Source organism: Orcinus orca, chromosome 8 (genome assembly GCF_937001465.1).
Source record: "Orcinus orca chromosome 8, mOrcOrc1.1, whole genome shotgun sequence".
In the NCBI taxonomy this organism is placed as follows: domain Eukaryota; kingdom Metazoa; phylum Chordata; class Mammalia; order Artiodactyla; family Delphinidae; genus Orcinus; species Orcinus orca.
The window spans coordinates 55,092,743-55,117,248 of NC_064566.1; the positions used below are offsets into that span (position 1 = coordinate 55,092,743).

Sequence of the window (24,506 nt, forward strand, 5' to 3'; positions counted from 1 at the left end):
GCCTAGAGCCCATGCTCCGCAACAAGAGAAGCCACTGCAATGTGAAGCCCGCGCGCCACAACTAGAGAAAGCCCACACGCAACAATGAAGATCCAATGCAGCCAAAAAATTAATTAATTTAAAAAAAAAGAATGACAATATGGAACTAAAATCCCAGCTAATTAAAACATGACAGGTTGGGTGTGGGACAGGATCAGGGAGGAAGCCTGTTAAGATTCTTAAATTGCTTGAGTTATTAAAGCAACTTACTGAGGACACAGGGAGGGGGAAAGGTTAGAGAGTAGCACTGACATGTACACTACCAAATGTAAAATAGATAGCTAGTGGGAAGCAGCTGCATAGCACAGGGAGATCAGCTCAGTGCTCTGTGACCACCTAGAGGGGTGGGATAGGGAGCGTGGGAAGGAGACGCAAGAGGGAGGGGATATGGGGATATATGTATGCATATAGCTGATTCATTTTGTTATACAGCAGAAACTAACACAACATTGTAAAGCAATTATACTCCAGTTGAGATGTTAAAAAATTAATTAATTAATTAATTAAAATACAAAAAAGGCAACTTACTGTGTTCTAGTATCACCCTCAGAAAAAAAATGGAAAAAATCTCCCAATATTAATTTCCTTGTAGATACAATTATTTACATTATTGATAATTCTAGCTTAAGAAGTATACATAGTAACATTTTGTCTTTCAAAATGATGGAGCTATCCTTTACTAACTAAATGGCATGAGACAAGACTTAAACTATAACTCAAGGAACAATACAGGTTTGAGTTACTACATGGTGTCTAATAGCATGTGTAACAGTTGGAGAGTCACTCCTAAAAAGGAATTCAACTCAAAATTTCTGTTAAATAATCTTTCAAGATTAATCAAGAATTACTCATCAACTATCAACACACACAAAGGACATATATTTACTTAAGTATTCTCATCTATATAATGGACTCGATCCACACTACATATTTAACATATCTATTTATTTAGAGTGGCATTTCAATTTATTTGAAGTTCCATCTCTTTATTTGTGGGGAGGGGGAAACAGAATGTCTAACAACTAACAAATCTTTACCCAGCAGAACGTAGCAATCTCTAAAATTACAACAAATTTTTTTTGCAAATGAAAATGACAAAATATCTCAGTTAAAAAAAGCTTTACTGGGCTTCCCTGGTGGCGCAGTGGTTGAGAGTCCGCCTGCCGATGCAGGGGACACGGGTTCGTGTCCCGGTCCGGGAAGATCCCACATGCCGCGGAGCAGCTGGGCCCGTGAGCCACGGCCGCGGAGCCTGCCCGTCCGGAGCCTGTGCTCCACAACGGGAGAGGCCACAACAGTGAGAGGCCCGCGTACCGCAAAAAAAAAAAAATAAGAACTTCAAGTTACCCCTGGTGGAGATGATATAAAGCAATTCAGAGAAATTGAGCTGAGAATTTTTTTTTATTTAAAAAGTAACTAGCAGAGAAGTAATAATGACTTTTCCCTGAGATGACTTCAGACAGGTAAAAGAAAAAGTGGATTTTAAAACTATACTCTGAGGATTCCTATAAAAAGTAATAAGCTTAGAAGACAGAGGTTAACACATATGCTTTGGCATGCACTTAAGACCTGGTACAACCAGGGCTTCCCTGGTGGCGCAGTGGTTAGGAATCCATCTGCCAACGCAGGGGACACAGGTTTATGCCGTGGAACAACTAAGCCCATGTGCCACAACTACTGAGCCTGCAAGCCACAACTACTGAAGCCCGCGCGCCTAGAGCCCATGCTCCACAACAAGAGAAGCCACCACAATGAGAAGCCCGTGCACCACAACAAAGGGTAGCCCCCGCTTGCCACAACTAGAGTAAGCCCGTGTGCAGCAATGAAGACCCAACACAGCCAAAATAAATAAATAAATAAATAAATGGGGGGGGGAAGGACCTGGTACAACCATATAAGCCAAAAACAGAATTGGTAAAGAGTAGCCCCCGCTTGCCGCAACTAGATAAAGCCCAGGCGCAGCAACGAAGACCCAATGCAGCCAAAAATAAATAAATAAATATAGAAAAAATAATAATAAAAAATAAAAGTATACTTCCCATTTAAAAATAATAATAGTAATAATAAAACCCAAGATGGAGAGGACCTGGGAGGAAAGTCGGAAGGAAGGAAGGTGGGAGGGAGGGAGGGAGGAAAGGAAGAAAGAAAAAGAAAAAAAAAAACAAGTGGAGAGAGGGGGATTTAGTAGTACAGTGGACCCTTGAACAACAAGGGTTTGAACTACATAGGTCCACTTACAGACAGATTTTATTCACTACAATACCACACCATCTACAGTTGGTTGAACTATGTGATATGCAATTGGTTGAATCTGCCAACGCGGAACTCCATACAGAGACAGCCGGATGGCTGACTGTGAAGTTATATGCGGATTCTCCACCACACTGAGGGTTGGCATCCCTAAATCCCCTGTTGTTCAAGGGTCAACTGTACATATCTGTATAACCAATACCCAAAATGAAAAGGAGTTACACCATGACAAATCTCTAGCAAGCAAAGGATAAAAAGAAAAACTAAAAGTACATCAAAATAGCCATCATTACTAATTTGAAATATGTGACATTTTTTCTTTCAACCAACATTTTGGGCATCTACTATATGCTAAGTACTATGCTAGAAACAAAGTGAATAAAGCAAAATGAATTCTTTATGGAGCTAAGTCATTGACATGTTGCCTTTATTTCATGTGCTTTTTTTTTTTTTTTTGCTTTAAAGAAAAATAATATATTTCTAAGGAGCTTATAACTCATGTGTCCCAATGTGATTTTCTCACATGGTCTGAAGTTCCTCAACCACAAATCTTTTGGAAAGCTAATGCCTAAAGTTTGGTTGCAATTTCCTAGACACACCATATTATTTCACACTTCTGTGCCTTTTCCCATGCTGTTCACTACCTGGAATGCTCTTCCATCTCCTCTTCAATCATCCGAATTTCCATAATAACTACAGTGATGCTATGATATCCCCTGGGAAAAGTTAGGTATTTGCTCTTTTATATTCCCAATGCACCTCCTCTCTTAAAGCAATGAGAAGCCCACACACCGCAATGAAGAGTAGCCCCTGCTTGCCACAACTAGAGAAAGCCCGCATGCAGCAACAAAGACCCAATGCAGCCAAAAATAAATAAATAAAATAAATAAATTTTTTTAAAAAGTTAACTTTAACTAAGATTTAATTCTAAAATGAAGTTTTAGGACTTCCCTGGTGGTGCAGTGGTTGAGAGTCCACCTGCCGATGCAGGGGACATGGGTTCGTGCCCCGGTCCGGAAAGATCCCACATGCCGCGGAGGGGCTGGGCCCGTGAGCCATGGCCACTAGGCCTGCGCGTCCGGAGCCTGTGCTCCGCAACGGGAGAGGCCACAACAGTGAGAGGCCCGCGTACCGCCATAAATAAATAAATAAATAAAATGAAGTTTTAGGACAGAACATGGCATCATAATAAATTGGGAAAAAACTATTCGTCTCATTAACATTACCCCTGCCCTCAAGGAGATTAAAGTCTCATAGGCTAGACTGTAAGTGCAAAAAGTGTTATGAGTATTTGTTTATTTTTGGCTGCGTTGGGTCTTCGTTGCTGTGCGCGGGCTTTCTCTAGTTGCAGCAAGCAGGGGCTACTGTTCATTACTGTGAGCAGGCTTCTCATTGAGGAGGCTTGTCTTTGTTGCAGAGCAAGGGCTCTAGGGGTGCGGGCTTCAGTTGTTGTGGCTCGGGGGCTTAGCTGCTCCACAGCATGTGGGATCTTCCCAGAACCAGGGCTTGCACCCGTGTCCCCTGCACTGGCAGGCAGATTCTTAACCACTGTGCCACTAGGGAAGTCCCTGTTATGAGTATTGTGATATAAAATCTACACAGGACACTGTGCGGTAAAATGGCAGAAATGGTTAATTTAACCTGAGAGACAGAGAAAGCAGGAAAAATTTCACATGAGCACTTGGTGCTTAAAGAGCAGATTAATGATGGGCAGGAGTACAGTGAGCAGGCCAGGGAAGGAAGGTGGAAAGAGAATATTCAACTCAGGTAGAAGGATGAAGAAAAGGCATAAAGATGTGAAACAACCTTTCATACCTTCAGAGACCTGCAAGCAGTTCAGCTTGACTAAAACAGAGTAGTAATGATGATAGAAAAGTGAGGCTGAATATAAAACGGGATAAAGAAATAGACTCAAGACATGGAATAAAGTATGTGAGAGACTGAGGTCTAAGTTGGCTCCTTAGTTTCTGATCTGGGTGACTTGGGTGGATGATGGTAATATTCATGGTGAGAGGTAATTCAAGATTAAAAGTAAATAAGGCAGCAACTCAATTTTTCTTTTATAAAGCCTCTTAGAAAACTAGTTTTCTTAATTCTTTTTTTGAGATATAATTGACATATAACATTATATTAGTTTCAGGTGTACGAAATGATTCAATATTTGTATACATTGTGAAATGATCACCACAATAAGTTAACATCCATCACCACATAACTATAATTTTTTTCTTGTGATAAGAACTTTTGAGATTTATTCTCTCAGCAACTTTCAAATACACAATGCAGTATTATTAACTATATTCACCATTATACATTGTATAATTATACATTGTAAAATTAACTGTACATTATATCCCCACGACTTATTTATTTTAAAACTGCAAGTCCGCACCTTTTGACCACTTTCACCCATTTCACTTCTTGGTATAAGACTACTCTTTTTTTTTTTTTTTTTTTTTGGCGGTACGCAGGCCTCTCACTGTTGTGGCCTCTCCCACTGCGGAGCACAGGCTCCGGACGCGCAGGCTCAGCGGCCATGGCTCACGGACCCAGGCGCTCCGCGGCATGTGGGATCCTCCCGGACCGGGGCACGAACCCGAGTCCCCTGCATCGGCAGGTGGACCCTTAACCACTGCGCCACCAGGGAAGCCCTAAGACTACTCTTAAATAATTTGTTTTGTGATTACCAAAGAGATACATAATTAGTATTGAAAAGGATATGTGAAAAAATATGATACAAAGAAAAAACAACTTATAATCCTACCATCCAGAAAATTATTAAGATAAACTTGTACAAATATAGGGAAAAAAGGCATACAGATAGGATAAATACAAAGCTAAACAAATTATAAAACAAAGTTCACTAAAAATATGTATCATTACAGAGTGTACACTATATTTGCTCATATAATAACATTTTTTAAAAAAATCACTGCTTCATTGTCTATCTTTGCTGCTAAAATATGGGCTCCATAAGGACAAGGATCTTATCTATCTTGCTCACCAATGTATCCCCAGTGTATAGTGTACCTGGCACACATTAGGTAATCAATTAACATTTGTTGAAAGAATCAATCTTTTTTTTTAAATGAAGCCCCAGATTACTCTCTCAAGCAATATTTGATACTTCAAAAATTCTAACATAAAAAGAAAACAGAAAACACGCTGATACCCCTTGTAATGGGATCTGCCACACAGTAAAAACAGAAAAACAAAAACACCCAGGCACAGTATATTAAGGCTATATCCATCAGGTAGAGAGCCAAAGAAATTTTCTCAAATCCAGGAACACACATAAATACCTTTCTTGAATACATGATTCAGGCTAAAATGTACTTTGGGTCTGAATTTGGGTTCTTACTTTCCCACACTATATGAGGTTGTACATCTCACCATAAAGTTGTCATAGAGATAATTTTAGTCTTTTAACTTATAGACTAGAATTCATAGACTACTAACTCCCCAGAGAGGGGACTTCCCCGCTGGTGCAGGGGTTAAGAATCCGCCTGCCAATGCAGGGGACACGGGTTCGATCCCTGGTCCGGGAGGATCCCACATGCCGTGGAGCAACTAAGCCCGTGTGCCACAACTACTGAGCCTGCACTCTAGAGCCCACGAGCCACAACGACTGAGCCCACGTGCCACAACTACTGAAGCCTGCGTGCCTAGAGCCCGTGCTTCGCGACAAGAGAAGCCACCGCAATGAGAAGCCTGCTCACTGCAACAAAGAGTAGCCCTTGCTCTCCACAACTAGAGAAAGCCCGCGCGCAGCAATGAAGACCTAACGCAGCCACAAATAAATAAATAAATTTATATATATAAAAAAAAAATCCCAGAGAAAAAAATAAGCATTTGAATGATGATAGTAACTCAAGCTCAGCTTTGTTACTTCTTACTAGATTAGAAAATCCTTAAAAGAAGGGCCCATGTTTAATGTCTTTTTAAAATAATCACCATAGGGAATTCCCCGGTGGTCCAGTGGTTAGGACTCTGCGCTCTCAATGCCAAGGGCCTGGCTTCAGTCCCTGGTCCGGGAACTAAAATCCCACAAGCCGCGTGGCCAAAAAAAAAAAAAGGGGTATTTTAAAAAATACATAATCACCATAATGTTTACTGCACTTAGAATATAGCAAATATTCAATATACAAGTTAAGTAAATGAAGTAGCTAATAAATGCTTACCTTCCTTACTAGCTGAGAATTTAACAACACTGGTAAATTTCAAGGCAAACTCTTTAGTAATTTAAAAAAGAAGAAAGTCAGTTTTCATTAACAGGCCCAATTTTAGCCAGAAAACTCCTGTCCCTATTACCTCCAGTTCTGGGACAATGCCAACAACCTCCCTCCGAACGTCCATAACTTTTGGTTACCTCAACTCTGTGATATACCAAAAATGATGGAAAAGAAATACCTTTCTCTCCTTCCCTCTAATAAATGTCTAAAGAATATTTCTTCTTTCAAAGGTGGAAGAGCCAAAACTAGACATTTCGACCAAACGAGGTTGTGGTTCCAGCAATGCTACCACCAACAGCCTACCACTGTAGATCCATGCAACTCCTGGCACATGTACCTGGTAAGATCTTTTGCTCAAAGCAACAGATGGTGACTCTAGTTATGGTAAAGTCATCTTTCTACTTCATGAATGAACCTAAAAACTGCTGTCACACAATTCGATTATCACCAACAGAAGAGAACATATTAAGTTACAATCACAAGTCCAGTTAAAAAAATAAGGTATATCCTTTTTTTTTTTTTTTTTTTGTGGTACGTGGGCCTCTCACTGTTGTGGCCTCTCCCATCGCGGAGCACAGGCTCCGACGCGCAGGCTCAGCGGCCATGGCTCACGGGCCTAGCCGCTCCGCGGCATGTGGGATCTTCCCGGACCGGGGCACGAACCTGTGTCCCCTGCATCGGCAGGCGGACTCTCAACCACTGCGCCACCAGGGAAACCCGGTATATCCTTTTATACTTGACATTTTGACTGCAAGAGTTAAACTTCAATTCATTTAAAAATGCGAAACACAAATCAAAACTAAAATTACACTAAAAATTAAAAAATCAAAACAAACCAAAAAACTAATGATTCAACTTGTTTAATACTATACAGTAACTCAGTCAACCTTATCCATACACACCTTAATAGACTGTTATTAGATACATATAACTTCTCAATCAGTACCCATACAAAGACTATGTTTAAAGAATGAAAAACTGTATTTTCCTCTTGAAGAAGAATGCCCTCTGGAGGAGAGGGAAGATACTTGGGAGCCTTGGATGTTGGTAATTCCACAAAGTCAATGTCCACTTTTGTTTACAGTCATACCTCCTGATCAACCACCTCCCATCAAGAGGAAGCTGGGGAGGTCCATACAGAGCACAGAATTGGGAGGGCTACAGTAGACTGAGGGAGAGGGAATAAAACACACCTTCAGTTGGCACATTCTTTTCCTATTCTCACTAATATCAATAACAAATCTAAGATTCTACCAAAAACTGTATAATCTTGGGCACTGGACAGCTGAATCAATCTCTTGAACCTTAGTTTCTATGCCTGCCAAATAGGAATAATAGTACCAACCTCAGAGAATAGTTGTAAGAAATAAGGAGCTGATGTTTGCACATAGTAAATGCTCAATAAATGGTAGCTTATATCCTTAAGACTAAACAAGTAGTTTATAAAACCAAATTTAATAATTGACACTGTAGGGGATGAAGAGCATTCTAAGCCGAAGCCATAATGTCAAATTAAGACTTATAAACAAAAATTTAAGGGAAACATCATAAAGGGCCTAAACAAGGACAATATAGAGAAATACAGCCTTGTTCAAAGATGTCATAATGTCGATATACCTACAACAATGACTAGGTAAAAAAGAATTTAACTGGCAACTCAGAAGAATATACTTTACAAACCTTTTAAGGAATAATCGCACTAGGAAAAACCAGAAGTTTTATAAAATAGGATTATTGAAATGGCACTAAGAACTGCCTTTTAAAAATACTAAAATGTATATAGAGCAAAACTCCTTTGATTATAACAAGACTTTTCCCCAAGAGCACAACAGCTCAACATTACACTGTGCTTAAACTCCTTTCTCACTACAAGCTAAAAATTTAACATTTTCATTCCAAATGTACTTTTGTGTCTTCTACCTCACAAATATCTTTAATAAAATTTGTAATACAAGAATATTTAGGGAATTCCCTGGCGGTCCAGTGGTTAGGACTTGGCACTTTCACTACCAGGGTCCAGGTTCAATCCCTAGTTGGGGAACTAAGATCCAGCAGGCAGTGCGGCATGTCCAAAAAAAAAAAGAATATTTATAAGTACTTGGTTTATGAAAGGATTTTTGAAACATTTCATTTGATCCTCAGATATTACCTCTATTTACTCAAGAAACTGAGGTCCATAGAAATTAAGTAATTTGCCCCACAAACTACATATTATTACACTATTCAAGAGGTTGATTCAGCTGTCCGGAGATTATCAGCAAAATATTTAGTTCAACTAAAACCAACGTCTTTTAACTCTTTCTAGTACACCACAACTCCTTCCCCAAGACTCAGTCCAAATCTTCTTAGTTGGAGCAGTATTATCAACTACTACAAGTAGGTTAACCATCACCAAAGGCCTGAAAATCTTTTCCCTGCACAGTAGCAGCATTTCACCTGCAGAGACTTTTCACTTGCCAAGGATCTTGAACTGCGTAACATTAATTATTATTCTTGGATCACCTTATGACAAGATCTATTATTATAGTTGAAACTATACCAACAGTAATGCATGGCTGAACCCACTGGTATAATCTCTCAACTCGTATTACTTCTCATTTTTTACTTAGCTAGTCGCCCATTGTTCAATCCTAGATAGAAAAGTAACATGAAGTATTAGACTGACTCTGATATTTTTTCTTGTTACTAACAGAAGCCAAATGCAGTGGCCAAAATACTTAAAAGGAATGGAGAAGCAAGCAATCTTATATACCACCCAAAATATAATGCCAGGACAGAAAATTTATGCCTGCATTCCAACTTGGTCCAAATACATTCCAAAAACAATTTACCAGCAATCCCTTTCCTCAAATTCCCACATTTCTCTCTTATAGATACATTACCATCATTTCCCAAGGTATCCTAAAAGTAACTTATAAGGCACTCTCCTTCATAATGACCACTCTCCTTCATAATGATCATTTCCGTAAAAGAAATGTAAATACAATTTGACAGCCATCAAATTGCAATTGAAATTACTATATTGGGGAGTTTAACTTTTCAAGAAATTCTGCAGAAGTCTTTATATAATATAATCTTTTATTTGCCAGAATTTATGAATGGTAGAGGAGATCTGGGCAGGTAAGAAGAGATATATGCCTGTATCATAACTGCTGTATTAATTTGAGTCTTTGGTAGCCATAATATAATTTTCTCTATAGGTAATATTTTGAACAACTTCACACTTGGGCTCTTCCTAGCTATGTAAATATATTCTGTTAACAGAAACTTCTTCATTTCCATGGAGAATTAAAGAGCGGTCCTGATTTCTTGTAAAGGAAATAACTATCTGTTTTGCACAATACCCAGTCCACTGTGGCCACCTAATACGGACAAAAAGGGGGAAAAAGAAAAGACCTATTTGGAAACGTTTCTTCTCCAGCCAAGGGCTGTTCCCAGATAAAGGCAATGCTCAGAGTACAACAAAAAAACCCTTCTCTGAAAAAAGAAATGTGCCAGAAAGCAGAGGCATGGATCGGGAATAAATAGGGAGGGAGTGAGTGTATGCGCTCAATGAGGGCTGGAGGCAGCAGGCGCAGCGCGGAGATGCTCCAGCGAAAAGAACCACCAGCCGCCGCCGCCGCAGCAGCAGCAGGAAGTTTCAATGGGGCCGGGCAGAGCATGCGCCCTGAAGCCGCGCGGTGGCCTTATGTGGAAGGAGCACCACTTGCGAACACCAATAATAGACCGGCGGCACCAGAGAGAGAAACATGAGCAACAAGCACCTTCTTCAACTGTTTCCCCTCCGTCTGAGCCCCTCCTCCACCCTACATACTAACCACCCCACCCTACCCTGCAAATGGGAGGGCGACTTCTTCTTCCCCTAAGCCTTATGCCAGGATGAAGGGGGAAGGGACTGGAAAAGTGAGGAGATGCTCTTCTATTATTTGGGGGGAGGTGGGGAGGAGGAAAACTATGGGGGAGGAGAAATTAACCCTCTACCCTCCAAAGTGGAGAAGCTGAACCGACTTCACCCCCCAAAGCGAGAATGGAGGAGGACCCCCTCCTAAGGAGGAGGAGCAAACCTCCGGACTCAGAGGAAGGAGTTTGGGGGGTTAAACCAGCCCTGGAGGGGAAAGGAAAAGAGACCTGAGCCGACTCTCTCGGGGGAGTTCCCACTAGAGGGAGGGAGAGATGAAGTGTCCGCTGCCCCCGCCCACCCAGGTGGAGGGAGAGAAAGGGGCGCCCCGAGAAGATGAGCCCAGCCTCCCCGGAGATGTAGCGAGGATGGTGGGAGGAGGGGAGGGAGTGAGGGAGGAGTAGAGGAGAAAAGCGCAAAGCTGGCCGGAACCTGCGCTCCCCTTCCCCCGCCACCGAGAGGGAGAAGGATTGGGGGGCCCGGTCGCCGCCGCGGGATAGCAGTCCCAGGGGCGGCCGACCAGCACAATGACCCCTCCCCGCCCCCAGCCCAGACCTAGCCCGCGACGCCCCCACCTCTGCTGGGCGTCGGGCGGAGTGGCTCTATGGGGCCTCCGCCCCGCCTCCCCACTGCCCAAGACCCCGGGGGCTGGGAGGAGAAGATCGGCCGGGCTGAACTGCGCCCCAGCGGGAGGACAGAGCCGCGGAGGTCCGGGGTGTCTGTGAAGAGCGGAGAGAAGGAGCATGCCAGGGCCGCTTCCCGCCGGGCGTTCGGGCCCCTAGCTTACCTTCTCCGTTGCCGACGTCCGGCGGCGGAGCTTGCAACACCCGCTCCAGCTCGGGGAACGGCAACTCAGGCAGGTCGAGCAGCGGCCCGTAGCGCTCCAAGAAGGAGCAGACTACGGCGAAGTTGGGGCAAGAACCCGGGCAGCCCGGAGGAGCCATAGCCACCGCCGCTGCCGCCGCCGCCGCCATTTTGAACTGGAGGATGGAGGAGGAGGCGATAGGGGGGTGGGGGGAGTTGGGGTGCCGAGGAATGGCAGGGCAACCTTACAGACGACAGGAGGCGCTAGCAAGTGGGCGCCCCTGCGGATCCGAGCGTCTCGGGCACGGCGCAGCGATCCCACAATACAACGGCGGCCCGGAGCAGTCGAGAACCTAGTCAGACGTAGGAAAGAGAGGCGCCCCGTGCCTTTCGCTTTCTGCTCTCTTTCCGCCCCCCTCCCTCGCTCCTCCCACTTCGGGTTCGCCACTGCCTCGTGTGACAAGGGGAATGAAAACAAGGGCTGCGGGGCAGGGAGGCGGGCTGGAAGCTGGAGAGGCGGGAGTTTTAGGAACGGTGACCAATAGGCTTGAAGAGGGCGGAGCTGCACTCGATAACAGGCCAAAAGACTTTTTCAGGGCCGCGCGAGTCGTGGGGGGAATCGCCTAGCCGGGTCCTCGGGAGCAAAGGTGAGAGGTAAAGCAGGGAGCCGTTCGAGATCGCTGCTCCTTGGAGAGAGGGCGTTGGGTAAGTTTGGGGGGGGCACTCCCGGGACAGAAACTGGGGCACCAGATGGTGGGGGAAGTTGAGGAGAGTGAATAAGAAGCAACAAAAGAGCAGAATAGGGGGGAAAAAAACGATTCTGAGAAAAAGGTGGAGAAGGGAAAGGTGGAGAGGTGCCCTGAATTAGGGGTTGGGTTGGAACCTTTGTATGGAGAAGTCTCGGTGAAAGTCTGCTGAGGGATACTGCTAAGGTACAAGAACTGCACCTGTGCTGGAAAGCAGTGTCTGAAAACTCTGGGGGACGAGGGCCTGATGGAACGAGGCTCTGCCGGGATCACTAGTCTGCGGAGTTGGGGCCCTGCTAGGAAATCAGGGTCTAAAGGGACCAGGCTCTTCACAGGGACCAAGGTGTGAGAGGACAGGGCCCTGCTGTGGTTGCCAGCGTGTGAGGGGGAGGGGCTTTGTTGAGGCACGAAGATCTGGGGACCAGGCTCTGTAGCAGCCCAAGATCAGAGGGTGGACCAGGACTGCACTGAGGGTGGACATGGTAGGAAACTTTGTGCAAGGGCAAAAAGTTTGTTAGAAGACAGGGTTCCGCTTCGTTGGGAGAAGCAATGAGCATTCTCCCACAAAGAATCTCGGAAAAACCATCAGTAATGCAAAGTAGAATGTGCGGCTTGGGATACAATGTGCATTTTGGTTAAGAGCCTGAGCTTTGGAGTTCAGCAAGACTTGATTTCTAACGGAACCGCCTCAGGACATTGCGGAAGATTTTTTATTTCTTTGAACCTCTGTAAAGTCGGGGTGATAATAGTACCTACAACATAGGATTTTACTAGATAATTCACAGTACATTGATTAGCACAATGCCCTGGCACACTGTAAATACTTTAAAAATATTAGTTGCTACTATTGAAGAAAATTCCTAAAACTTAGAGTTCAGCTATTTGTAATTGATAGTTTACTACTTTGAGCCAAAAATTTCAGTGCGCATTTAAAATTTATATAGTATCTACTTACTAAAAAGAATTTCAAAGTATAATATAAACCATTTAAAATAGGACCATTTATAATTAAAGGAAAATAAAGAAATATATAGGCAAGTAATTATATTGGGAACAGAAAAAATGATTACCACAATTAAAAATTGAATTTTCTTCTGCATTTCTAGGTAAAAAAGGGAAAAACTGTAATGTTCTATATCAGACTTATTATCTAAAGAAAGAAAGAATACTTGTTTATCAAGAGAAAAAAATTCTATATTATAAGAGGACTTTATTACCTAGAATACTGATTCTTAATCTCAAATAATATACAAACCCTTTTTGGGACTTCCCCATCAGTCCAATGGTTAAGACTCTGCCTTCCAATGCAGGAGGTGAGGGTTCGATCCCTGGTCGGGGAACTAAGATCCCACATACCAGTGGGGTGCAGCAAAAAACTTAAAAAAAAAAATTACAAACCCTTTTTATTAATTTATTTATTTTAAATTTTTATTTATTTATTTTTGGCTGTGTTGGGTATTTGTTGCTGTGCACGGGCTTTGTCTAGTTGTGGCGAGCAGCGGCTACTCTTCGTTGCAGTGCGATTATTGTGGCTTCTCTTTGCTGTGGAGCATGGGCTCTAGGCATGTGGGCTTCAGTAGTTGTGGCACGCAGGCTCAGTAGTTGTGGTGCTGGGGCTTAGTTGCTCCACGGCATGTGGGGTCTTCCCAGACCAGGGCTCGAACCTGTGTCCCCTACTTTGGCAGGCGGATTCTTAACCACTGCACCACCAGGGAAGTCCCTACAAACCCTTTTTAAAAGAAAAAAATGTTCTTTTAAAATTTACAAATACTGGGAGGGGGAGGAATTGGGAGATTGGGATTGACACATATACACTATAGATACTATGTATAAAATAGATTACTAACGAGAACATACTGTATAGCACAGGAATTGTACTTAATGCACTGTGGTGACCTAAATGGAAAGGAAATCCAAAAAAGAGGGGATATATGTATATGTATAGCTGATTCATTTTGCTGTACAGTAGAAACTAACACAACATTGTAAAGATATGCCAATAAAAATTAATTTTATAAAAAAGAAAAATAAAATTTACAAATGCTCTTGAAAATATCAGTTTAAGAAATACTGATGTAATTAAAGTCTATACAGCAATATGAATGTACTTCATGCCATTGAGCTACACACTTAAAAATGGTTAAAATGGTAAGATTTATGTTATGTATATTGTGCCACAATAGAAAAGTTTAAAAAGTGCTCGTTTTGGCAGCACATATATTAAAATTGGAATGATACAGAGAAGATTAGCATGGCCCCTGCGCAAGGATGACATGCAAATTCGTGAAGCATTCCATATTTTTATGGGGATATATGTGTATGTGTATCTGATTCACTTTGTTATAAAGCAGAAACTAACACTATTGTAAAGCAATTATACTCCAATAAAGATGTTTAAAAAAAAAAAGTTAAAAAAAAAAGAAAGAAAAGTCTCACTTTATGAAAATGTGATGAATTATCATAGCAAAAGAGAAGTCTTAATTTAATGTGTAGTAAAATATGTTAAACAACACTGAAATGAAACAGAACTAAACTAAAACATATATTGTATACCAGGGAATATAGCCAATATTTTACAATATAATGGATGTAAATATAGTATAACCTTTAAAAATTGTGTTTTAAAAGTGTGAATCACTGTGTTGTACACCTGAAACTTATATAATGTTGTTCATCAACTATCCCTCAATTAAAAAAATAAATAAATAAACTGAAATATATTGGTAGAACTCTCAAACTCCCAAGTATATATATCTCTATACCTGGGGCCCCGAAGACCCCAGTTTAAGAAAAATTTGACCCAGAACTTACCAGTTTTGCAAAGATAAAAAAATCTTCATAAGATCATAACTTAATTGACCTTAAATGAAAGGCAGGTACACAATATTAAATAAAATCATATCTTTGTGAATGGATTTTGATGGAAAAAAACCCTTCAAACCAAAAGAAAGATTTAGTTATATCGTTTTCTGAACACTACCCCCCTGCCTCTTTCCTTTCTCTCTCTTCGCTTTCAGCTTTTCCAGCACCTCACCTGCTCTCCCATGGGATTGTAAATATAACTTTCTAAAAAAAAGCTTTATATAATTTTTTTCTTTTCTCAGTGCTGACACTGTTACTCAAAGCGGGGACTGATAAATAAGGTTAGAGTTTCTGCTTTTGTAATCAAGATCGGCATTAGAACAAAGTCCTTGGGCATCAAATGTTATATCCACCCAAAAGATGAGAGATGTTGTACTACAAAGCAAGGTTTAGGTCATACCTTCACTAAGTCTTTTCTTGGAAAAAAAATAAATGATAAGCACCATCTCTTCTTGCCTTGGGCTAAGAGAATTTGTGGGTTACAAGAATTTAATCCCAATTTATGTAGTTAAATAATTGCATTATATATATCAAACTAAAAGGTAAAGATAGAAAAAATAAGTAGCTTTAATAAAAAACTGTAATTGATTTATTGCTACTTCCATAAAGAAGCCTTTAAATAAGCAGTAAATTACCTACACTCAGTCTTTATTTATGAATAAGAAATTTCTTAAGATAGTTCACATTTCACATTCTCTTAGGGGAAAAGACAAAATAGTTTTGCATTCAGAATTAGTGACTAGTTTATTCAAAATACCAAAAAGAAACAAAATGCTCATCAGAAGAAGAATGGGTAAATAAATTGTGATATAGTCTTTCAACAGACTACTACTCAGACTGATACACACTTGATATATATTACAACATAGGTGAATCTCAAAAGCATTTTGAGTGAAAGAAGAAAGACACAAAAGAGTAGGTACTGTAAAATCCCATCAATATGAAGGTCTAGCTAATATATGGGAATAGAAATCAAAAGCTTCTTTTGAGCTTGGAAGGGGATTGACTAGAAAGGTGCACAAGGGAAATTTCGAGATACATTCTGTTTCATGACTAGCAAGTTTATACATTTGTGAAAACTCTTGAACTCTAAAAGATATTTCTGCATTTAATTGAATGTAATTATGCTTTGATTTTAAAATTTAATGGCTTAGCCTTCAATTTTGTCAAATTACATTGATAACAGTCTGCCGTATAATGGAATAATTTATACATATTTCTGTCTCTCCAACATATTATCTTTGCATTTGTCACACAATTTTTTTTACAGATATTGTAAGCCTGGCAAATGTATATTGAAGTGAACTGGATTCAATTGTGGAGCCAGTTTGGGAATTCCTAATTAGTAATGAGCAAATTTACTTAGGTTTGTTTAAAACTCACTTTTACAAGAAATACTTCTAGAAGTATATGGATATGTTATATGTAGTGAAAAAACTGTTAAATGTCAACAGAAGTAGGAATCTGTGGTCTTCAAAATAGTTTCATAGGAAAATATATGACAATAAAAAGAAGTAATAAACAAGATTTAATCCAGCCATTTTCTGGCTCTTTCTCTTAATGATAACTGAATTATCTGTTGCAATAGAATTGTATTCATTGAAGAAACACTTTTAGAAGTGCCTTACCATCTTTTTTCTTAATTTTTTTCTTAATTTTTTTTTATGCATCAGTCTATTCTTATTTCTTAAGAGCAAGGCTGAAACCAATTTCTCTGATGAAATAATTATTTTTACTGAAAGAAAAATTATGTTGGCTTTTTTGTAGAAATGTGTAAGTTGGTCCTAATATTAATATGGAAGTGCAAGGAACCCAGGATATCCTAAACGGTTTTTTAAGTGATGAACAAAGTTGAAGGTCTCACACTTCCTGGTTTCAAAAGTGACTACAAAGCCACAGTAATCAAGACTGTGTAGTACTGCCATAGGATAGCTACTATGGACCAAACTGTGCCTCCCCAAAATTCATATGTTGAAGCCCTAATCCTCAATGGGACTATATTTGGAAATAGAGCCTTTAAGGAGGTAACTAAAGTTAAATGAGGCCGTGAGGATTGGGGCTCTAATGGGACTGGTATCTTTATAAGAAAAGGAAAAGACATCAAGAGTGCTCATGAACAGAGAAAAGGCCATGTGGGGACAAAGCAAGAAAGAATCCATCTGCAAGCCAGGAACAGAGGTCTCACCAGAAACCAGCCCTGCTGGCACTTTGATCTTGGACTTCCAGTCTCCAGACTATGAGAAAATAAATTTCTGTTGTTTAAGCTACCCAGTCTTTGTTATTTTACTATGGAAACTCTAGCAGACTAGTACAGAAGTCTCTCTCAACCCTCATAACAGTTCGTTACAATTTCCTTATACCACTTTTCAAAAGTTACCTTGTAATTTTTAAAAGTCACCTTTAAAAAATTGTTAGTAATTTGCATATGTCTTCTCTCCTCTAGTGTAATATTAACTTCTCAACAAGAATCATGTTTTATAAATTTGTGTCTTCCTCCCATAGCACCAAAGATAGTGTGTTTATGTCCTTTGTTATATTACACATTTTAAAAATAGGTTAGTAGTTATTAATATTAGGGAGAAATATCACTTTGTTATTGTCTTTATTTGGAGATTAAATACAGTTTAAGGACATGTATATAGGTACCATATTAACAAGGGGTAGACTGTGATGGTTAATTTTGTGTGTCAGCTTGGCTGGGCTATAGCACTCAATTATCCAATCAAACACTAATCTAGGTGCTGCTATGAAGGTGTTTTGTGGACCTAGTTTACATCTACAATTAGTTGACTTTTAAATAAAGAAGATTATCCTCAATACTCTTGGAAGGCCTCATTCAATTAGTTGAAAGGCTGCAAAAGGAAAAGTGAGGTTTCCTTGAGGAAGAAGAAATAACACGTCAATACTGAAATGACAACTCTTGCCTGAGAGCAGCCTGCCAGCCTGCCCTGCACATTTTGCACTAGCCAATCCCCACAGTTGCATGAGCCACTTCTGTGAAATAAATCTGTTAATATATATAGTCTACTGGTGCTGTTTCTCTGGAGAAACCTGAATCAAGCGCCTTTTAGCTATTGTACTTATCAATGCTAGAATTCCCATTTGATTCCTTTTTGAAATGTCTCTATTGAGATTCTATATTCATTGAGTCATTGTCATAATTTTTACACTGAAGTATAGTTTTCTTTAAATATTTATTTATTTATTTTTGGCTGCGTCGGGTCTTAGTTGCAGCACACAGCCTCTGTAGTTGTGGCATGCAGGCTCTGTAGTTGCAGCACACGGGCTTCATTGCCCTGCGGCATGCGGGATCTTAGTTCCCTGACCAGGGATGGAACCCGCGTCCGCTGCACTGGAAGGTGGATTGTTAACCACTGGACCACCAGGGAAGTCCCTGAGGTATAGTTGATTTACAACATTATATTAGTTTTAGGTATACAACATAGTGATTCAGTATTTTTACAAATTATACTCTACTAAAAGTTACAAGATAATGGCTATAATTTCCTGTGCTATACAGTATATCCTTGTTGCATATCTATTTTATGTAGAGCATTTTGTATCTCTTAATCCCATCCCCCTAACTTGCCCGTCCCCTGTTTCATCATAATTTTGATTCTTTATGAATAGTTTCCTTTAGTTCTTTGAACATATTTAGAGTAGCTTCTTTGAAGTCTTTGCTAAATCAAATATATGGGAGTGCTCAGATACTGTTTCAGTTGATGAGTATGAGTCACATTTTTTTGTTTCTTTGCATGTCTTGTAATTTTTTATTGAAAACTGGGTATTTTAGATAATGTATTATAGAGTCTGGATTTGGATTTTCCCCCTACATTGTTGTTCTTAGTTTATTTGTTTCTGTTTAGTCACTTGCCTAAACTAAATCTGTGGATTCTGTCTCCCATGCAATGTGTGGCCACTGAAATCTGTATTAAGGGCTTTTTTTTTTTCTCTTTTTTTTTTTTCGTCCGTGCCACATGGCTTGTGGGAACTCCCCAACCAGGGATTGAACCCTGGTCCCAGAAGTGAAAGTGCCAAGTCCTAATCACTGGACCGTAAGGGAGTTCCCCTTGTTTTTACTTTTAAGCTTGGCTTCCTAGGGGGTCTCCTCTGTGCCTATATGTCTTAGTGTACAGCCAAAGATTGTGTTCAAACACCTCAAGCCAGTAAGACTTAACCCTCTCTACTGATGGATCAGTGTCTGTGCTGGGGAGTACATTCAATGTTCAGATGTTTTCATCTCTTCCCTGGCTCTTACATTCTTCTGAGTCCTTCTGAGCCCCCTCACCTCTTCACTTTGCATGTTCTATAGGCTCCATTGGCCCAGAACATTTCCATGACTTAGGCCTATTCCTGTCTTTGATGCATATGCTCACAGCCTTTGCTCCACTCTGGATAGAGAGCTTATCAAGCACCTCTTGGGAATTCCTTTTAAATCCCTGTCTACTCTGACAATCCATTGCTTGTTCCAAACAGGCTTACAATATTAAGGAAGCAGAGCCACCTGCCACCCATATTTACTTGCCACTGAAATCACCAGGTTAACTGAAAATGCTCTAAATCAAGTGAGCCTCCTCTGCCTTAGCAGCAAGACTGTTGGTTTTCATGCCCTGCCCCAATCAAGTTGAACCTCTGTGCCAACAGAACTGTTGTAGGGGCATGGGAGTAATTCCAGGCAAGAACAACAAAACATCTTACTGTTCTTATCTGAAATTCAGTGGTTTTCATGAATAAGCGTTTTTCAGTTTGCAATATATCTTTAATATTATTTCCAGAGTGCCAAATTTTTATTTTGACAGTTTTGTCCAGCTTTATACCTGCTTTTAGGGAAAGGATTTGTCAACTTCCTCACTCCATCATGCTGAAGTAAATCTCCACCTTTAATTTTATCTCTCAAAAATATCCTGAGGGGCTTCCCTGGTGGCGCAGTGGTTAAAAGTCCGCCTGCCGATGCAGGGAACACGGGTTCGTGCCCCGGTCCGGGAGAATCCCACATGCCACGGAGCGGCTGAGCCTGTGCGTCTGGAGCCTGTGTTCCGCAACGGGAGAGGCCGCGGCGGTGAGAGGCCCGCGTGCCACAAAAACAAAAAAAAATCCAGAGAATTCCCTCCAGCGTCTGAGAAGTAATTGTAGTATCTAGTTTCCACGGTTGGATGATTCAGGATCCCAAGAAAAACATTTCACTTTTTAGACCTCTGGAGAAGAAGTGACAACCACATAAATGAGAAAGATGCTTCTTAACTCATAGAGGACCAGGGCTTACTATATTTTGTATACAGCATTATAATTTGAAATACATTCTGTTTATAGTATAGCTCCTGTATTTTGGAGCTGTTTCAACCTTACTTTAAAACTGATTTAGTGTATTTTTCTTTTAATTTCAGAGTTCAATTAAGTTCCTTATGTCTTCCCCTGAAATTGCTTCCCTCTCATGGGGGCAAATGAAAGTACACGGCTCTACTAAAATCTATAAGGACTGCAAAGTGTGGCCAGGGGGAAGTCGGGCTTGGGATTGGAGAGAAACAGGAACTGAGGTAAGCTATTAGTGTATGGTTGACACTGCATATGGTTGACACTGCATGAGGCTGACCAAGTGATTTTCAAACTCCTAAGCCATAATGACAAAGTTCCAAGTAAAAAGTAACTATTTCTTTCATTCTCTCTCTCTCTCGATATAATACACATACCATTAAACTCACCATTAGAGTTTTAAAGTATGCAATTCAATGGATTTTTTGTCATAACCTTGTACAATAGCTACCACTACTAACTCCAGAATATATTTATCACCCCAAAGGAAACCCCATAACCATTAGCAGTCACTACCCATTCTTCCCTCCCTCCAGCTCCTGGCAACTACTACGTTCTGTTGCTATAGATGTGCCTATTCTAGATGTTTCATATAAACAAAATCATTCAGTTCTCTTAAGCACATACCTAGGATTGGAAATTCTGGGTCATATGGTAACTCTATGTTTCACCTTTTGAGGAACTGCCGGACTGTTTTCCAAAGTAACTGCACCATTTTACATTATAGATGTTAGAAATGTATGATGGATCCAATTTTTCTAAATCCTTCCTCATCAACTCTTATTTGTTTTGCTTTGTTTTTATTATACCACCCTAGTTGATGTGAAATGTTATCTCATTGTGATTTGAAATTTCATTTCCCTTATATTGCAGCTCCTCAAGTATTCTCAGTGTGCCATGCCCAAAATAGGGTCTCCATTCCATGAGTGGAGGTTGGATAAAAGAAGGGAACCCCCTACCTCTCCACCACACTCACTTGGGACTAAGCTTCAGCAATAGATAGCTGCAGGCAGTATGAGAAACATTGATGTCCTGATTCTCCCAGGAAGAAAGCCTTACAGCTGGTAGCTGAGAGAAGAAATAGCCCTATGTTCTTGGCTGCAGCAGTCTGGAGTGGAGTCTCACCTCACTGAACTAGGAGGAGGGAGGCAGGCAGCAGTCTTTCTTGAAATATCACAGATTTTCACCTTTCCTACCAAATATTTATATTTTTTCTTGAATACGTATTTCTTATTTGCTGTTTCCTCTTTGAACCTTTTCCAAAGTCTTGGCATGATTGGGGTTAAAAAAAATTTTTTTTAGGTTATGTTTGTTGGTTTGTTTGTTTTAATAATTTACACTTAGGTGCAAGTAATGGAGCTCTTCATCCAGTAGTGATGGAAGTTGATCCTTCCATTCTGAAGGATAGTTTTGCTGGATATACAGTTTGTGATAGACAGTCTTTTTCTTTCAATACTTTGAAAATGTCATCCCACTTTTTTTGGCATTAACTGGTTACTAATGAGAAATCAAATGTTATTAAGATTTCTTTGGATTTGACAAGTCACTTCTCTCTTGCTGCTTTCAAAATTCTCTCTTTATATTTAACTTTTGACAATTTGACTATGATACATCTACATGTGGATCTCTTTGAGTTTATCCTACTTGGAATGTATTGAGCTTCATAGATGTGTAGATTGTTGTTCATCATCAAATTTCGGACGTTTTCACCCATTATTTCTTCAAATATTCTTTCTGCCCCTTCTATCCCTTCTCCTCTGTGAAAACTGTTAGGGAGTATGTTGTGTGTTTTTTGGGGTTTTTTTTTTGTAGGGGTTTCCGGTGTCCCACAGTTCTCTTGAGGCTCTGTTCATTGTTTTCATTCATTTTTCTATCCGTTTTCTCAGATTGGATCATCTCAATTTACCTATCTTTCAGTTTTGCTGATTCTTACCTGCCATTGTACCCCTTTAGTGAACTTTTCATTTCAATATTGTACTTTTCAGCTCCAGGATTTCCTTTAAAAACTAATTTCTATCTTTTTATTATTATTCTCTATTGGGTTAGATACTGTTCTCACACTTTCCTTTAGTTCTTTAGATATGGTTTCCTGAAACAATGACAGAAGTTTCCCTATATGCCTGAAACCAATAGGTGTTCCACTTTATGGTAAGGGGCTCTGTATGCAATTTGGGGTATGTAATCAATACTTAGCCAGACAGTTTAAAACTCTGCTTGCTCCTTGCTTATGCAGACTCTCAAGGGTACCCAGAATTGTGATCTTAGGGCCTTTTCATGTCCTTCCTGAGCATGTGCACAATCCTGGACATGTGTTTGGCTTTTTCAATACCAAGGTTCATACCTGAGCTTTTCAAAGCCCCCATAAACATCTCATTTCTTATTTTTTTCATTTTAGTTTATTGGAACCTCTCATTTGCCCTGTTGTCTACTGCCTCAGGCAGCTGCACTGTTAAACAATTGTCTGCGACTGTTTTTGACAAGCTTCTCTGGGATAAAAGATGGTTTGCACTGGCAAGCTCCAAGTCAGATCAAATAAAGAGAGCCTATGAGTGGGGCCTTCCAAGGAACCACCAGACAGGTCAAATAATGACAGTTCTCTGGGAATGGGCATTTGAAGGAGCTTTAATCCATTAGGTGATTGCAAAGCTGGTGGTTTTCACTGTGATTCCAGGTTGTTGCTTTCCAAGGTGACCACAGAAGTGGGGATGGGATAGTGGGGTGTGTTAAAGTCCCCCACTGTTATTGTGTTACTGTCAATTTCTCCTCTTACGTTTGTTAACATTTGCTTTATATATTGAGGTGTTCCTATGTATTTACAATTGTTATATCTTCTTCTTCGATTGATCCTTTGATCATTATGCATATGTCCTTCTTTATCTCTTACAACAATCTTCATTTTAAAGTCTACTTTCTCTGATAAAAATATTGCTACTGTGGCTTTGTTTTGATTTCCATTTGCATGGAATATCTTCTACTGTCCCCTCGCTTTCAGTCTGTATGTGTCTCTAGATCTGAAATGAGTCTCTTGTAGGCAGCATATATACAGGTCCTGTTCTGTATCTATTCAGCCAGTGTATATCTTTTGGTTTGTGCATTTAGTTTGTTTACATTTAAGGCAATTATCAATAGGTATGTTACTATTGCCATTTTGTTAATTGTTTTGGATTTGTTTATGAGGTCTTTTTTCCCCTTTCTTCTTTTGTTCTCTTCTCTTGTAATTTGATGACTATCTTTTTTTTAAATTTATTTATTTATTTATTTATTTTTGGCTGTGTTGGGTCTTCGCTGCTGCACACAGGCTTTCTGTAGTTGCGGTGAGCGGGTGCTGCTCTTTGTTGCAGTGCACGGGCTTCTCACTGTGGTGGCTTCTCTTGTGGAGCACGGGCTCTAGGCACACAGGCTTCAGTAGTTGTGGCACGTGGGCTCAGTAGTTGTGGCTCGCAGGCTCTAGAGCGCAGGCTTGGTAGTTGTGGCGCATGGGCTTTGTTGCTCTGTGGCATGTGGGATCTTCCCAGACCAGGGCTTGAACCTGTGTCCCCTGCATTGGCAGGTGGATTCTTAACCACTGCACCCCAGGGAAGTCCTTGATGACTATCTTTAGTGTTATGTTTGGATTCCTTTTTCTTTTTTGTGCATATATCTATTAGAGATTTTTGTTTACAGTGAGGCTTTTGTGTAGCAGTCTGTGTGTATATATATATATATATATATATATATATATATATATGCTTAAGTTGCTGATCTCTTAATGTCCAATGCATTTTAGATAACCTGCATTTGTACTCTCTTTTCCTCACAATTACTTTTTATTTTTTTGGCCATGCCATACAGCATGTGGAATCTTAGTTCGCTGACTAGGGATTGAACCCACACCCCCAGCGGTGGAAGCACAGAGTCTTAACCACTGGACCACCAGGGAAGCCCCACAATTACTTTTTTTGATATTATATTTTACATCTAATTGTTTTGTGTATCCTTTAACCACTTATTGTGGTTACAAATAATTTCACTACTTTTGTCATTTAACCTCCCTACTAGCTATATGTTTGGATGATTTCCTACCTTTATTGTATGTTTGCCTTTACCAGTGAGCTTTTCCATTTCGTAATTTTCTTGTTCCTAGTTGTGGCCTTTTCTTTTCTGCCTAGAGAAGTTCCTTTAGCATTTGTCGTAAAGCTGGTTTGGTGGTGCTGAATTCTTTTAGCTTTTGCTTGTCTGTAAAGCTTTTGATTTCTCCGTCAAATCTGAACAAGAGCCTTGTTGGGTAGAGTATTATTTGATTGTAGGTTTTTCCTCTTTCATCACTTTAAGTGTATTGTGCCACTCCCTTCTGGCCTGCAGGGTTTCTGCTGAAAGATCAGCTGA

General features: G+C 40.3%; 2 protein-coding genes and 1 non-coding gene across 6 annotated transcripts in view; 2 read left to right on the forward strand and 1 right to left on the reverse strand.

Annotated features, from left to right (window-relative positions):
- The window catches only part of RSF1 (remodeling and spacing factor 1), a 171,814-nt gene extending 160,200 nt beyond the window's left edge, over nucleotides 1-11,614 (reverse strand). For both annotated transcript variants that reach the window (XM_033405799.2, XM_004279831.3), the window contains exon 1: nucleotides 11,207-11,614. In XM_033405799.2, the coding sequence (XP_033261690.1) occupies nucleotides 11,207-11,393 (187 nt within the window). In that variant the 5' untranslated portion in view covers nucleotides 11,394-11,614. The remainder of the gene's footprint in view (nucleotides 1-11,206) is intronic.
- Nucleotides 11,615-11,736: 122 nt separating this feature from the next.
- AAMDC (adipogenesis associated Mth938 domain containing) overlaps nucleotides 11,737-24,506 on the forward strand; it is a 33,407-nt gene continuing 20,637 nt past the window's right edge. The window contains exons 1-2 of one of the 3 annotated variants that reach the window (XM_049713622.1): nucleotides 11,737-11,870; nucleotides 20,216-20,365. In XM_049713622.1, coding sequence (XP_049569579.1) covers nucleotides 20,234-20,365 — 132 coding nt within the window. In that variant the 5' untranslated portion in view covers nucleotides 11,737-11,870; nucleotides 20,216-20,233. Of the gene's footprint in view, nucleotides 11,929-20,211; nucleotides 20,366-24,506 lie in introns of those variants that run through there. The other 2 variants (XM_004279832.4, XM_049713623.1) reach the window with 2 other exon arrangements.
- LOC117196591 (U6 spliceosomal RNA) lies at nucleotides 14,166-14,272 on the forward strand. Its single transcript, XR_004476857.1, has one exon. It is a non-coding gene; the product is annotated as a U6 spliceosomal RNA (small nuclear RNA).